Genomic DNA, 16,944 nt, shown 5'->3' on the forward strand with positions numbered 1-16,944 from the left:
ATGAACGCTTACGAGCCAGCTGCTGCCTACCACCGCTCAGTCAGACTGCTCTATCAAATCATAGACTTAAATATAATAAACACACAAATACGAGCCTTTGGTCATTAATATGGTCAAATCTGGAAAATATAATTTAGAAAAGAAAACGCTTATTCTTTCAGTGAAATACGGAAGCGTTCGCAACGAGCCAGACAGCCCAAACTGCTGCACAGAACGCAAGAGAAGTGACAGTTTCCCTAGTTAATATTGCCCGCAAACATGAATTTGCTGTGTATTGATTTTAAGAAAGGCATTGATGTTTATGGTTAGGTATATTTGCGCAACAATTGTGTTTTTTCCACCGCAAATGCGCTTTTGTTAAATCGTCACCCGGCTGAAGTTGGCGGTGATTCGATGATAAATGAACAGGCACTGCATTGATTATATGCAATGCAGGACAAGCTAGCTAACCTAGTAATATCAACCATGTGTAGTTAACTAGTGATTATGTGAAGATTGATGGTTGTTTTACAAGATAAGTTTAATGCTAGTTAGGAACTTATCTTGGCTCCTTGCAGCCAAAGTCATTTTATTGCTGCACTGGTCAGCCTGCTACGCAGTCTCCTCGTGGATTGCAATGTAATCAGCATCCAAAAAGGACAATTACCGATTGTTATAAAAACTTTAAATCAACCCTAATTAAAATCAGCCATGTGGTCAACCTCCAGTATGGACAGGTGAGCTCAGACAAGAATAGTTAAGGCAAAACCAGATAAGACTACTCACTAGGAGACATGGTAGAGCTGTTCTGGAGCTCTTGCAGAGCCTTGGCAAGCCTCTCCGTGTCCTGTTGCTGCACCAGGGACTTGAGGCTGTAGAGTTGGGCCAAAACAGGAGGGGGGAATGTTCCATTGGACAGGCTGGTCAGAAGGCCCTCCACTACCCCTGAGGACACATGGAGCCTGCCTGCAGGCAATGAGCCTGGAGAGTGTGAGGAAAGAAGAGATGCTCTTACTCCACCAACCTTTCAAATATCCATTACTGAATGGGAATGTGCTAAGCAGGATGTGGGCAATTCAGTCATATGACAACAGCAAAATGTCTAATACCTTAACAATCGTCAGGTCTATGTTGAGACTGAGGTGCATAATAAAGGACAGGAGAATTTCTTCCGAAGGCAAGTCAGGGGGGGGGGGATTATGCCAGACCAGACAACAGAGCCTGTACATGAAGTAACCTAAACACCTCATGATGAAGTAACCTAAACACCTCATGATGAAGTAACCTAAACACCTCATGATGAAGTAACCTAAACACCTCAGACCTTAAAATCCCCCATGGTCCTCAAGTTGGGACCATTTTTTTGGGTTGTGCTCTACACTCTTGCTCCTCAAATTATTTATTTTTCTGCCAATATGAAGGCTATAAAATAAACTATGCTTCAGCACTTGAAAAAAAAAAAAAAAAAAAATAGTGCACTACATTTGGCCAGCTCTTAGGAAGACTGAGCCAGACTAACCCCGTTCCTGGAGACTACTGACCTGTAGGTTTCCAGTCCCCAACCCAATCTTTCACACCAGATTGTAATAATTAGCTGGTTGATCATCTGAACCATGTTAGTTACAACTGGGGTTGGAGACAAAAACCTACAGGAGGATAAATCTCCAGGAACAGGGTTGGAGAGCTCTGGCCTAGGCTGTGTGTGACCGTATCTGGGTTGATTAGCAGCCCTGGTATGATACTCACGATAAGACACGTAGATCTCCTGTGTGGTCCTTAGGAAGTCCATCACTTCAGCTGCTCTTCTCTGCCTCATCTCTTCATCCTCCCCATTCCCCTTTCTCTGGTAGGTGAACTCCAGAGCTGCAGCGCGAGGCATCAGACCCAGAGACAGGAGCTTTTCTTTGTGGCGTTTCTTCTTTAGCTTCCTCCTCTTGTTCTTGCTGAGCCACTCTCCTTTCTCCTCCGTGGGGGTCGGAGCCATGGTTGGATCCTCAGGGTTGGAGTCTGTAGCCTGTCCCGTGACTGTCCCTCCTCCTGGAGCTGTTTTTCCCTTCCTCTTTCTTCTTCTTCTCACTCGTTGTCTTTCTCCTTCTCCTTCAGACTCATGAGCGTTCTCATCTGAAGGGAACAAGAAAAAGTGAGAGCTTGTTAACTTCACAAGCTTGTCTAATCTAGCTGTGGTGCTGTGCTATGGTAAGTCAGTCCCTGTGATCCATATTCATAACTAATATCCATTTCATAGCACTTGGAATCAGCCACCTTCATACACCATGCCTATCCCATCTTTGACATAGGACTGTTTATTTGGTAGCAGATAGTTTATTCATCCAGCATATTCAGCCAAACAGCACAGCTTGGATTGATGCACAAGGATGGATGGCTCTCAGGGCTCAGAGAGCACTGAAGTCAAAAGCTGACTGCATCACCTTCCCCTGTGGGAAAGCTGGCCCCCTGTCCACACACAGAGCGTGGTGGCTGTTCCCCAGGGTAACTGGTGGGTGGAGAGGCTGTCTGGGATTTAGCAACCCAACCAGTCTATACACTCCAGTACCCCCTACTGCAGAGCATGCACACACACACACACACACACACTTTCTCTAGACTTTAAGCAATTTCAAGAGATTTTTGGTCTTAAAGAGAAACTGCCACCATATGGCCAGCTGTGCAGAGAGAGCGAGTGAGAGTGTGTATCTTAAAAAAAAAAAAAAAAGGTTGTTATGTATCAATTTTCAGCTGTGAAAGATAGAAATTGGAAACATCACAAATAAACAACCGGTGATGATTATTCACAGCATTTCCATAAAAAGAATCCTAATAAGCATGTAGGAAGCGATTTAATGTTGGTGGCAATAAGTGAATGCTGCAACAGATGTGGGGCAAAGCGGACATGGCTTGATAAAAGGTGCAAATGCAGCAAATGATTCAGCAAGGTCCAGCTCAATAAATAGTCTCTCAAAGACACAGGATGTCCTGAAGGAGGATGGACATGCACACACAGTCCATTTTATCATGACTTTGACTGTTCAACAGGTAAACTGCAGTCAAAGGAATGCGAGTCAGTGTTCCCTCTAGTGGTCAGGTAGTCTGATGGTTAGGGATCAAACCAGAGCCATTTTCTGTTTACCATAATATATGCCATTTAGCAGACGCTTTTATCCAAAGCGACTTACAGTCATGTGTGCATACATTCTACGTATGGGTGGTCCCGGGGATTGAACCCACTACCCTGGCGTTACAAGCGCCATGCTCTACCAACTGAGCTACAGAAGGACCACAGCTACAGAAGGACCACAAATGTCGTTAGAGGGATGCACTCGTATCCCGACATCAAAAAGCTCTGTAGCAGGATAGCTAATGCTGGTATCAGGACCTTGACAAATTGAAGAGTGAGTGATAAACCATGAAAACATGCATGGCTTTAGCCATGTTCAACAACTATTCTTATTCTGGATTGATCTAGCTCCATTTACCTTGCCTCGCTAACTTACTAGGTAATAAATCCTGAGACCACTGCACCACTCGGGAGGCTAAGGCACTGCATCGCAGTGCCACTAGGAGACTCTGGGTTCGAGTCCAGATTCTTTCGTAGCAATTGGCCCAGCGTCGTGCAGGTTAGGGGAGGATTTGGCCTGCAGGGATGTGGTCATCCTGTCTGGGTTGGCACCCCCCCTTGGGTTATGCCATGGCGGAGATCTTTGTGGGCTATACACAGGATGGTAAGTTGGTGGTTGAAGATATCCCTCTAGTGGTGTGGGGGCTGTGCTTTGGCAAAGTGGGTGGGGTTATATCCTTCCTGTTTGGCCCTGTCCGTTGGTGTCCTCAGATGGGGCCACAGTGTCTCCTGACCCCTCCTGTCTCAGCCTCCAGTATTTATGCTGCAGTAGTTTGTGTGTCGGGGGGCTAGGGTCAGTTTGTTATATCTGGAGTAATTCTCCTGTCCTATTCGGTGTCCTGTGTGAATCTAAGTGTGCGTTCTCGAATTCTCTCCTCTTTTTCTTTCTCTCTCTCGGAAGACCTGAGCCCTTGGACCATGCCCCAGGACTACCTGACATGATGACTCCTTGCTGTCCCCAGTCCACCTGGCCGCGCTGCTGCTCCAGTTTCAACTGTTCTGCCTTATTATTATTCAACCATGCTGGTCATTAATGAACATTTGAACATCTTGGCCATGTTCTATTATAATCTCCACCTGGCACAGCCAGAAGAGGACTGGCCACCCCACATAGCCTGGTTCCTCTCTAGGTTTTGGCCTTTCTAGGGAGTTTTTCCTAGCCACCGTGCTTCTACACATGCATTGCTTGCCGTTTGGGGTTTTAGGCTGGGTTTCTGTACAGCACTTTGAGATATCAGCTGATGTACGAAGGGCTATATAAATACATTTGATTTGGATGTCTTGTCCGCGCACTAGTGACTCCTGTGGCAGGCTGAGCACAGTGTACGCTGACACGGTCGCCAGGTTTAGGGTGTTTCCTCCGACACATTGGTGCGGCTGGCTTCAGGGTTAAGTGGGCATTGTGTCAAGAACAGTGCGGCTTGGTTGTGTTGTGTTTCGGAGGACGCACGGCTCTCAACCATCACCTCTCGAGTCCGTACGGGAGTTGCAGCGATGAGACAAGACTGTCATTACCAATTGGATACCACAAAATTGGGGAGAAAAACGGGGTAAAAAAAATATATCCTCTGATGACATCTGTGATAACCATCTGATTACTTGTTTGTTAACTTGCACGTAAACAAAGAGGTTTCTGATGACGGACTACGCACATAACTTTAATGCCATGGTCGGGAAATGGGTCTAGAGCTGTCTCCAACAACAAAATATCTGGGTGGACTGAGTCTTTTTTTAAACGTGTATATTTACATATAGGACACACCCTATGTGTTTGAATTAAATCCACTATATGCACTGAGCTTGACTGACGCTTCACAAGCACTGTTTGACTAAATAATGAAGACACAAATGACTCAAGGAGCCCGATGGCCATGCTGTGTTAAAAACAAAACGACTGTTACTGGTGAATGTGGTCTTACTCTTCTCCCTGCTGCAGCGAAAAAGGCACCAGAGCACTGCAAGTGTTTTTTCGCACTGTCCGTGCTGAAGCTGCAACATATCAGCTATTTAGTTTCTTACTTGATTCACTGACAATAGACATCCCTGATTTGTTTAGGAAAAACATTACCTATTACCAATCCTTGCTCTCTTTACGTGAAACATGTAAGCATCTCATGCACGTGACCAATAGGGCCTGATCTATAGCCTATCAATCACATCAATAAATTGATTATATCAAACACCGAACTTGACAGCAAAATGTATGCAGAGGTGGTGAAAAATAAACTCTAACCTGGAGAATGTTTACAAGTTGCTCAGAACAGAAAGTCAGATGTGTGGAAGACATTTGACTTAGTTGTGGTAACTATTGGAGATCAAGAAAAAGGAGGCTATAGGAAAAAACGTTGTGAATAGTGTTACAATTACAATATTTTTTCTGACCATTTGGAACCAAATGTAAACACTAAATAAATTATGTACCAGTGTCTCTGTTCTAATGAAATATATACACCCCCCCCCACACAATTATTCTCTGCAGATCCTCAAGCCCTGTCAGGTTGGATGGGGAGCATTGCTGCACATCTATTGTCCGGTCTCTCCATAGATGTTTGATAGAGTTCAAGTCCGGGCTCTGACTGGGCCAATCAAGGACATTGAGACTTGTCCCGAGGCCACTGCTGTCCTGTTGGAACTGTAGAGCAGGTTTTCAGAAGCCATCACACTTCACTGTAGTGATGGTGCCAGGTTTCATCCAGACATAATACTTGGCATTCAGCTCAGTCTTCAATCTTGGTTTCATCATGGTCTGAGAGTCTTTAGGTGCCTTTTGGCAAACTCCAAGTGGGCTGTTATGTGTCTCTTACTAAAATTTTATCGGTCACATACATGTGTTTGGCAGATGTTATTGCGGGTGTAGTGAAATGCTTGTCTCTAGCTCCAACAGCGCAGTAATATCGAACAAGATGGTTGTCCTTCTGGAAGGTTCTCCCACCTCCACAGAGGAACTCTGTCAGAGTGACCATCGGGTTCTTGGTCACTCCCATGACCTAGGCCATTCTCCAATTGCCCAGTTTGGCCAGGCAGCCAGCTCTAGGAAGAGTCCTGGTGGTTTCAAACTTCTTCCATTTAAGAATGATGGAGGACACTGTTCTTGGGGATCTTCAATGTTGCATAATTTGTGGTACCCTTCCCCAGATCTGTGCCTTGACACAATCCTGTCTCAGAGCTCTACGGACAATTCCTTCGAGCTCATGGCTTGGTTTCTGCTTTGACATGTACTGTCAACTGTGGGACCATAGACAGGTGTCGTCTGCCTTTCCAAATCATGTCCAATCAATTGAACTTACCACAGGTGGACTCCAAGTTGTAGAAATATCAAGGATGATCAATGGAAACAGGATTTACCTAAGCTCACTTGAGTCTCATAGCAATCGGACTGTTACATTTGTAAATAAATACCTTATGTTTAGTTGTAATAAGTTAGCAAACATTTCTAAAATTACTTTTTGATGTGTGTGTGTAGATTGATGATTTGAAATTTTATTTAATACATTTTAGAAATTGGCTGTAATGTAACAAAATGTGGATAAAGTCTAGAGGTCCACACACAACCAGCCAAAAGTTTGGACACCTACTCTTTTTTTCTTCTTTAAAAAAAAACAACTATTCTCTATATTGTAGAATAACGAAGACATCAAAACTATGAAACACATATGGAATCATGTAGTAAGCACAAAAAAAGTGTGAATCAAATCAAAATAGATTCTTCAAAGTAGCCACTCTGCCTTGACAGCTTTGCACACTCTTGGCATTCTCTCAACCAGCTTCATGATGTAGTCACCTGGAAAGCAATTCAATTAACAGTTGTGCCTTAAATTACATAATTTCCCCCCCTTTTAATGCATTTGAGACAATCAGTTGTGGTATATAGAAGATAGCCCTATTTAGCAAAAGACCAAGTCCATATTATGGCGGCAAGAACAGCTCAAATAAGCAAAGAGAAACGACAGTCCATCATTACTTTAAGACATGAAGGTCAGTCAATCCAGAAAATGTTAAGAACTTTGAACGTTTCTTCAAGTGCAGATGCAAAAACCATCAAGCACTAAGATGAAAATTCCTCTCATGTGGACCCCCACAGGAAAGGAAGCCCCAGAGTTACCTCTGCAGCAGCAGATAGTTTCATTACAGTTAACTGCCCCTAAGATTGCAGCTCAAATAAATGCTTCAGAGTTCAGGTAACAAAAACATCAACAGTTACGAGGAGACTGTGAATCAGGCCTTCATGCTCAAATTGCTGCAAATAAACCAATAAGCAGAGACTTGCGTCGGCCAAGAAACACAAGCAATCGACATTAGACTGGTCGAAATCTGTCCTTGGTGGTCTGATTAGACCAAATTAGATTTTTGGTTCCAACCTCCATGTCTTTGTGAGACCCAGAGTAGGTAAATGGATGACCTCTGCATGTGTGGTTCCCACCATGAAGCAGGTGTGAAGGGTGCTTTGCTGGTGACACAGTAATTTAATTTGGATTCAAGGTACACTTAACTAGCATGGCTACCAGAACATTCTGCAGTGATACGCCATCACATCTGGTTTGCGCTTAGTGGGACTATAATTTGTTTTTCCAATAGGACAATGACCCAACACACCTCCAGGCTATGTAAGGGCTATTGACCAAGGAGAGTGATTGAGTGCTGCATCAGATGACCTGGCCTCCACAACCACCCGATCATCAACCCAATTGTGGGAACTCCTTCAAGACAGTTGGAAAAGCATTCATCGTGAAGCTGGTTGAGAGAATGACAAGAGTACGCAAAGCTGTCAAGGCAAAGGGTGGCTACATTGAAGCAACCAAAATAGGTTGACGTGTTTACTTTTTTTGGTTACTGCATGATTCCATATGTGTTATTTCATAGATTTGATGTCGTCACTCTTATTCTACAATGTAGTAAAAATAAACAAAAACCCTTGAATGAGTAGGTGTCCAAACTGTTGACTGCATGCAAACTACCGTTCAAAAGTATGGGGTCACTTCGAAATTCCCTTGATTTTGAAAGAAAAGCACATTTTGTCCATTAAAAATAACATCAAATTGATCAGAAATACAGTGCAGACATTGTTAATGTTGTAAATTACTATTGTAGCCGGACTTAATGGAATATCTACACAGGCGTACAGAGGCCCATTATCAGCAACCATCACTCCTGTGTTCCAATTGCACGTTGTGTTAGCTAATCCAAGTATAATTTTAAAAAGGCTAATTGATCATTAGAAAAAGCCTTTGCAATTATGGGAGCACAGCTGAAATTAAAGAAGCAATAAAACTGGCCTTCTTTAGACTAGTTCAGTATCAGCATGTGGGTTCGATTACAGGCTCAAAATGGCTAGAAACAAAGACCTTTCTTCTGAAACTCGTCAGTCTAGTCTTATTCAGAGAAATTAAGGTTATTCCATGCGAGAAAATGCCAAGAAACTGAAGATCTCGTACAACGCTATGTACTATTCCCTTCTCAGAACAGAGCAAACTGGCCCTAACCAGATTAGAAAGAGTGGTAGGCCCCGGTGCACAACTAAGCAAGACGACAAGGACATTAGTGTGTCTAGTTTGAGAACCAGACGGCTCACAAGTCCTAAACTGGAAGCTTCATTAAATAGTACCTGCAAAACACCAGTCTCAACATCAACATGGATGAGGTGATTCCGGGATGCTGGCCTTCTAAGCAGAGTTCCTCTGTCCAGTGTCTGTGTTCTTTTGCCCAGCTTAATCTTTTCTTTTTATTGGCCAGTCTGATATGGCTTTTTCTTTGCAACTCTGCCTAGAAGGCCAGCATCCCGAAGTCACCTATACAACTCAGCAAAAAAAGGAAAAATGTCCTCACTGTCAACTACATTTATTTTCAGCAAACTTAACATGTGTAAATACTTGTATGAACATAAGATTCAACAACTGAGACAAACAGGTCCCAGACGTGCTCAATGGGATTGAGATCCGGGCTCTTCGCTGGCCATGGCAGAACACGTAAATTCCTGTCTTGCAGGAAATCACACGCAGAATGAGCAGTATGGCTGGTGGCATTGTCATGCTGGGGGGTCATGTCAGGATGAGCCTGCAGGAAGGGTACCACATGAGGGAGAAGGATGTCTTCCCTGTAACGCACAGGGTTGAGATTGCCTGCAATGACGATAAATGTGAATCCGACCATCACCCCTGGTGAGACAAAACCTCGACGTCGGTGAAGAGCACTTTTTGCCAGTCCTGTCTGGTCCAGCGATGGTGGGTTTGTGCCCATAGGCGACATTGTTGCAGGTGATGTCCGGTGAAGACCTGCCTTTGCAACAGGCCTACAAGCCCTCAGTCCAGCCTCTCTCAGCCTATTGCGGACAGTCTGAACACTGATGGAGGGATTGTGCGTTCCTGGGGCAACTCGGGCAGTTGTTGTTGCTATCCTGTACCTGTCCCGCAAGTGACAGGTACACGATGTTCGGATGTACCAATCCTGTGTAGGCGTTACACGTGGTCTGCCACTCAGAGGACGATCAACTGTCCGTTCTGTCTTAGGCGCCTCACAGTACGGACATTGCAATTTATTGCCCTGGCCACATCCGCAGTTCTCATGCCTCCTTGCAGCATGCCTTAGGCACATTCACACAGATGAGCAGGGACCCTGGGCATCTTTCTTATGGTGTTTTTCAGAGTCAGTAGAAAGGCCTCTTTGGTGTCCTCTAAGTTGTCATAAATGTGACCTTAATTGCCTACCGTCTGTAAGCTGTTAGTGTTTTAATGTCCATTCCACAGGTGCATGTTCATTAATTGTTTATGGTTCACTGAACAAGCATGGGACACAGTGTTTAAACCATTTACAATGAAGATCTGTGAAGTTTTGGTTTTTTCGAATTATCTTTGAAAGACAGGGTCCTGAAAAAGGGACCTCTTTCTTTTGCTGAGTGTATACACACCCCCGACACCCAAGTATACAAAACAATAACAACACCTGCACTTTCCTTGAGTCACACTGACCAGGTGAAAGCTATGATCCCTATTTGATGTCACTTCAATCAGTGTAGATGACAGGGAGGAGACAGGTTAAAATAGGCAATTTAGACATGGATTGCGTATGTGTGCCATTCAGAGGGTAAATGGGCAAGACAAAATATTTTATTTCCTTTGAACGGGGTATCATAGTAGGTGCCAGGGTTTCCCGTGTGCATCTAGAATAGTCCACCACCCAAAGGACATCCAGCAAACTTGGCACAACTGTGGGACGCATTAGAGTCTAAATGGGCCAGCATCCCAGTTGGAACATTTTCAACACTTTGTAGAGTCCATGCCCTGACAAATTGAGGCTGTTCTGAGGGCAAAAGGGGAGGGGGGGTGTAACTCAATATTAGGAAGGTGTTCCTAATGTTTGGTATCCTGCGTGTATATAGCCTTTACATATAAAGACTTTTTAAAAGTTACATGCATTCGTGGACTGCGTTTTATTTACCGTTTAAGCTAATTACTCAAAGCTCACTTTGTTATTCAATTCTAAAACAAAAATGTTTGATTGCATTTCAAAGCATGAATGACTCATATGCTGTGTGATGACATGAACAATGACAGAACAGCCTCACTGATTGATACAGTGCTTCCAGAAAGGGTTCACACCCGTCGATGCTCAAATTTAAAACGGATTACATTTAGATTGTCTCTGGCCACACACACAGAATGTCAAATTGGAATTATGTTCTTCAAATTCATTCAAAATTAAAAGCTGAAATGTCAAATATTCAAACCTTTTGTTATGGCAAGCCTAAATACACTGATTATAAAATGTTTGCTTAACAAGTCACATAACTTACATGAACTCTGTATGCAATAGTGTTATGACTACCTCATCTCTGTGCCCCACACAACTATATTTGAGGTCCCTCAATTTAGCATTGAATTTCAAACACACAATTCAACCACAAAGACCAGGGAGGTTTCCAATAGTAAACATTTAAAAAGCAGAAATTAAATATCCCTTTGAGCATGGTGAAGTTACACTATCCAAGTGAAATTAGTATCAATACATCCAGTCACTACAAAGACACAGGCGTCCTTCCTAACTCAATTGTCGGAGGGGAAGGAAATGCTCAGGGATTTCACTATGAAACCAATGGTGACTTTTAAAACAGTTACATAGTTTAAAATGGCTGTGATAGGAGACAACTGAAGATGGATCAACAACATTATACTTACTACACAATACTAACCTAATTGACAGAACGAAAAGGAGGAAATCTGTACATTAAAAAAATATTCTAAAACATGCATCCTGTTTGCAACAAGACAAAGTAATACTGCAAAAATATGTGGCTAAGCAATTCACTTTTTGTCCTGAAAATAAGTTATATGAGGAGTAAATCCAACACAACACATTAGTACCACACTCCATATTTTCAAGCATAGTGGTAGCGTCATCATGTTATGGGTATGCTTGTAATCGTTAAGGATTAAGAACTGGGGAGTTCAGGATAAAAAATAAACATAATGGAGCTACGCATCTCCCAGGGTCTGCTTTCCACCAGACACTTAAAGATGAACTCACCTTACAAAAGGACAATAACCTAAAATACAAGGCTAAATCTACACTGGACTTAATATAATTCATAAATAAAATCAATTTAGTCTCAAGTAAATAATGAAACATGTTCAATTTGGTTTAAATAATGCAAAAACAAAGTGTTGGAGAAGAAAGTAAAAGTGCAATATGTGCTATGCAAGAAAGCTAACGTTTCAGTTCTTTGCTCAGAACATATGAAAGCTGGTGGTTCCTTTTACATGAGTCTTCAATATTCCCAGGCAAGACGTTTGAGGTTGTAGTTATTATAGGACTATTTCCCTCTATACCATTTGTATTTCATTAATCTTTGACTCTTAGATGTTCTTATAGGCACTTTAGTATTGCCAGTGTAACAGTATAGCTTCCGCCCCTCTCCTCGCTCCTCCCTGGGCTCGAACCAGCAACACAACGACAACAGCCACCATCGAAGCAGCAAGGGAAACAGCCACCCCAAGGCTCAGAGCGAGTGACGTTTGAAAAGCTACTAGCGCGCGCTAACTAGCTAGCCATTTCACTTCGGTTACACCAGCCTCATCTCGGGAGTTGATAGGCTTGAAGTAATAAACAGTACAATGCTTGACGCACAATCAAGAGCTGCTGGCAAAACACACAAAAGTGCCGTTTGAGTGAATGTTTACGCGCCTGCTTCTGCCTACCACTGCTCAGTCAGATACTTGCATGCTCAGTCAGATTATATGCAACGCAGGACACGCTAGATAATATCATCAACCATGTGTAGTTAACTAGTGATTATGATTGATTGTTTTTTACAAGATAAATGTAATGCTAGCAAGCAACTTACCTTTGCTTACTGCATTCGCGTAACAGGCAGCCTCCTTGTGGAGTGCAACGAGAGAGGCAGGTCATTATTGCGATGGACTAGTTAACTGTACGGTTGCAAGATTGGATCCCCCGAGCTGACACGGTGAAATCTGTCGTTCTGCCCCTGAACGATGCAGGTAACCCATCGTTCCTAGGCTGTCATTGGAAATAAGAACGTGTTCTTAACTGACTTGCCTAGTTAAATAAATCTGATTGTTATGAGAACCTGAAATCGGCCCTAATTATTCAGCCATTCCGATTAAAAAAAATATATATATATATATTTTTTTTAAATCGGTCGACCTCTAATTGTTAGTTTTGACCTAACGCTACTTGAATTTTTTTCTCGTCTTCTCACGCCGCTGCTGTCCCCGCATTGTTTTCAACACCAATATGCTGGTTAACTTGGCTATTATGCACATAGCAACATGATCTAGGAAAAGGTGACAATTCAACAACAAAATGCTGGTTAACTTTGCTATTATGTCCATAGAAACATAGGGAAAGGAGCCATTTCAACAACACACAGATGTTTCAGTACCACGGACAGTGACTGCTATCCAACACGAGAAAGCATACACACACACTAGTGTTGCCCCATTATTTTTTAGATAATATAACCATATACAATTTCAGTATACCACGTCTAGTGATGGACTGTGCCTTCAATGGATTAGTCTACTGAGACAGACGTGAATAAGACAGGTGTCTTTTGCACCATGGAAAAAAATATCAATTTGCGACTCTGTGACTAAAGAAATCTTGGTCGACTAACAGCCTATTGACCAAACAATCGACTAAATGGGGTCAGCCCTACGTGAGTCTATAGTAATGTTGGCAGGAGGGATCAATAGTAAGGTCATCCACTGTCTCTCTGAGTACATCAAAGCCACTGCTAAGATAACAGTCTTAGCTAGTTTGGTCACTTACTTACTTCACACTTTCTAATAAACGCAAGGCCTTGGGAGGGGGTTGAAGGAATTTCAAACAAATTCCTTGTGACATGAACACAGGCCCAAAACTACTCACACAGTAGCTGGAAAAGACAGCATAGTTAACTCTATTACACTCTTCTTAATAGAGGCCATCAATTGGTTCTCTAACGCAATTCGATAGACAACAGAAATGTTGTGCAACATGAGCTTTCATGAAGTGTTTGATTCGATTTGTGATTACATTTGCATTGGTGTCAGAGTGATTAGTGGGACAATAGAGTGCTGAGTACCGGGCAGTTAGCAGGTTTGGTAGGCCTACTAATGACCATCAGCAGCATCAGAGCTTGGAGAAGCCTAATCACCGCGACTAAGTGGTCATGTCAGATTTTCCCATCAGTTGGCCTTTTAAAATAAGCAATATTTATGATGACTTCATTTGTTTCTTAGGCCTAGATGGTAATTAGGGCAGAACTGCTTCATGTGTACAGACCTAGCAGGTGATCTACATGAAAGCATTTTAAGACATTATTCAAGGTAGACATCTTGCCCAGCTAAATGTTAAAGGACTTGTAACCAAAAAAGAAAAACATTCATGACTATGAGGTTGTCATGGTGTACTTTGCTTTCTCCATGGTAACAGATACCTCCTGCAAGCGTAGCACAGAGCCGCAAACATTTGCTCACACAGACCATTTCAGGACTGCAGAAAGAAGCTAAAAACCACTCCTATTCCACCTGTACTGCTACAAGACTAGGTCTAATGGCTAACTTGTACTACTTCTAAAATAATCTAAATGTGTTTAGAAAGTATTTTTTACATCAGCAGATGTCACAAAGTGCATATACATTAACCCAGCTATCTGATGACCAAGAATGTAAGAGAAAGCACTAATAGGCCCAAATTGTTGACTAGTCCATTATAACAGGCAAATATAGCTGCATTGAGTATACTTCGAAGTCATAAATTCTTGAGTTTCTAGATAAACATACATGGTCTTCCAATTAATGAGACATTTTCTGCAGGTAAAGTGGAAATACCGGTACAACCTACTCAGTGTACACGAATGAAGGTGTTGCCCAAGGCTAATTTCTCTACTGTCAACTATTAATATATAATCAGTTTCTGTCAGGTAGCCTAAACCCATTTACCTCTCTGGCAGGCAGATGCTGACTGAATGAAATGGACAGGGTTAGTAGTGTGGCTATCCGGTCAGGACGGCTTAGAGCAGGTTGTTCAGCCAGCTGTTTGATGCCAGGGAAACATTCACTAAAACAAATGGAATGTGCTGCATTACATCTTAATGTTGCAATATGTAACTTTTGGATGATACTAACAAATTCTTATGGAAATGTGAGTTATAAGATCTTTCATTCTCATTGAAAGCAAGTCAGAGGTAGATATGTTCTATATATGCACTATTTTTATGCTTCCTGTTCATACGTTTAGTTTTTGCATCTTTTACTTTTGTAAAACAGCTGAAAATACAATATTTTTGGTTATTTCAGAGGTTTAGATGGTACAATGATTTGCTACACATTGCTTGTCACATAACCTTCTGCATATCGCACCTTTAAGTTTACTGATCATATAACACAAAATGATCAGTTCTGTTGTGAATCAATGTCAACTGTTGAGCCTAAAATGGTTTCAATGAGTGCTCACATAAGCCATATACCTTTAGATAATCACCACATATCTGTAATAGTAACATTTGACCTTGAAAAAACAGAGCATCAAATGTGAATGACAGTGGGTGGTCTGATCCATTTGGAACAGATTGCATTCAGATGGGATTTGATCACCGGTACACTCAACACAACCATCTCACATTTATCAACTAAGTTCTTGGATAAAAATATTTGTTCCCTCTTTAATCTCCCCACAACTGGACTGGAAAAGACAATAAAGGAGAGTGATAGTATCACTGAGCTGGACAGAGGAACTGAGGAGAGCCCCTTCTAGTAAATCCCCTGCTTTATGGCACATCTCTGTCACCACAGTCCATAAATGTAAGATTATAGCCCTCTTACCAGCTGGGTCTTGCACAGTATTTATGTATGCTGGCTGAGAGAGCGTGACAGATCCCTCTGCACCTGTCTTGTATTCTGCAGGGGGAGCTATGACTGTGTACATTCGTCTGCCTGGCTGGGTCGAGGATGGTATTATCCCTCCATCTCCTGAGAGACAGAGCAAATAAGAAAGAAAGAACATTAGCTATACTGTAAGTGCTTGGCGATTGGTTTGGAGGTGATTGTATTGTAGGCTATATAATTTCCGGACTGTGACACGAACTTATTTGGAAGTAATAAAAAGTGTGTGATGTCTCACTTCGCTTAGCTCCGGGGACAATATTTCTAATTCAATTGAGCATAACTCAGTTAATGAAATATGTACTCTACTTACCAGTGATAGTGCACTCCTCTAGGCCTATTTTCTGTTTCACAGAGGACTTGTCGAGAACAAACTCGGGGGGTGAAGAGCTGGGTTCTTTCTCAAGCTTGGGAGGTAAGGGGTACAGCCTCTGAAGAACTTTAGACTGGAATACTGAAACGTAGTTGACATTCTTAACTTTAATTCCACATTGCTGCCAATGTCAAGTACAAGCCATCTAGGGTATAAATACATGTTTTGCTAATTACGCAATTTCAATTGAAATTTAATCACAACTAGTAGTTGGTAGATCAAAGTAAAATTCACAGAAAGCATAAATACTTTATTAATATCAGAAGCCTACAAAAACTAAACGGAAAACGAGTTGACCGATCAATCCCGCATGTTTTTGTGATACTTTCGCTGATGTAACGTTATACATCAGCGAAAGTATCACAAAAACACGCGGGATTGATCTGTCAACTTGGCGTTTGTTAACTCTCAATGAGTTGCGCGACAGTAGCTTGCCTGGCGAGCGAGACAGGTAAACTAGCTATAAATACAGACTAGTAAAAACTAGCTACATCTGGCGTTTAATGTTTCAGCAACGACAAGACGTAAAAAGGTACTTACCTTCTTTCCTATGTGCCATATCACTATATTTAACTCGAATGTAACATTAGATAAAACACGCTTGTGAAAAATGCTAACGGTAATGTTACCAGCTAGCTAGTTAGCATTGTTAGCTACTGGCACCCTACTAGTTGATGTTTTGCAGCTTTGTTATGAACTTTTGTAACGAAACCCCATCATTTGCAACATTGCGTTGACAAATCATGCTCCGTTACGACTGAAATTATTTCGCTAAATATCATTATGTGCACAACCGCGACAGAAAACATCCAAACGAGCTGCAGCCCAGACCTCAATCATCCACACATGAGGAAGGAACCAAAGATTATCCATATTGACCAGATACTCAAGTCGCCGCTCTAACAATGTGAAATGTCTTCAACAATGGAAGGCAGCCGAGAGGAGCCAAGGTCAGGTGGGACCATTCTAGCCAATGAGAGGGCAGATAAGCGTGCGAACCACAGGCAAAACTCCGATATAAAATGTTTTTTTCTCAGAGTTTCCGGAATGTCAAGTGTCCTACTTATATCAGTACACTCTTAACAACCTAACCATTA

General features: G+C 42.2%; 1 protein-coding gene across 1 annotated transcript in view; it reads right to left on the reverse strand.

Annotated features, from left to right (window-relative positions):
• LOC124002184 (glutamate-rich protein 1) overlaps positions 1-16,732 on the reverse strand; it is a 29,217-nt gene extending 12,485 nt beyond the window's left edge. Inside the window, exons 1-5 of the mRNA XM_046309522.1 lie at positions 16,388-16,732; positions 15,788-15,928; positions 15,415-15,561; positions 1,726-2,100; positions 766-960 (exon numbers count right to left, since the gene is read on the reverse strand). Of these exons, the coding sequence (XP_046165478.1) occupies positions 766-960; positions 1,726-2,100; positions 15,415-15,561; positions 15,788-15,928; positions 16,388-16,406 (877 nt within the window). The 5' untranslated portion in view covers positions 16,407-16,732. The remainder of the gene's footprint in view (positions 1-765; positions 961-1,725; positions 2,101-15,414; positions 15,562-15,787; positions 15,929-16,387) is intronic.
• Between the last annotated feature and the right edge of the window lie 212 nt (positions 16,733-16,944).

The sequence above is a fragment of the Oncorhynchus gorbuscha genome, linkage group LG17, assembly GCF_021184085.1.
Source record: "Oncorhynchus gorbuscha isolate QuinsamMale2020 ecotype Even-year linkage group LG17, OgorEven_v1.0, whole genome shotgun sequence".
In the NCBI taxonomy this organism is placed as follows: domain Eukaryota; kingdom Metazoa; phylum Chordata; class Actinopteri; order Salmoniformes; family Salmonidae; genus Oncorhynchus; species Oncorhynchus gorbuscha.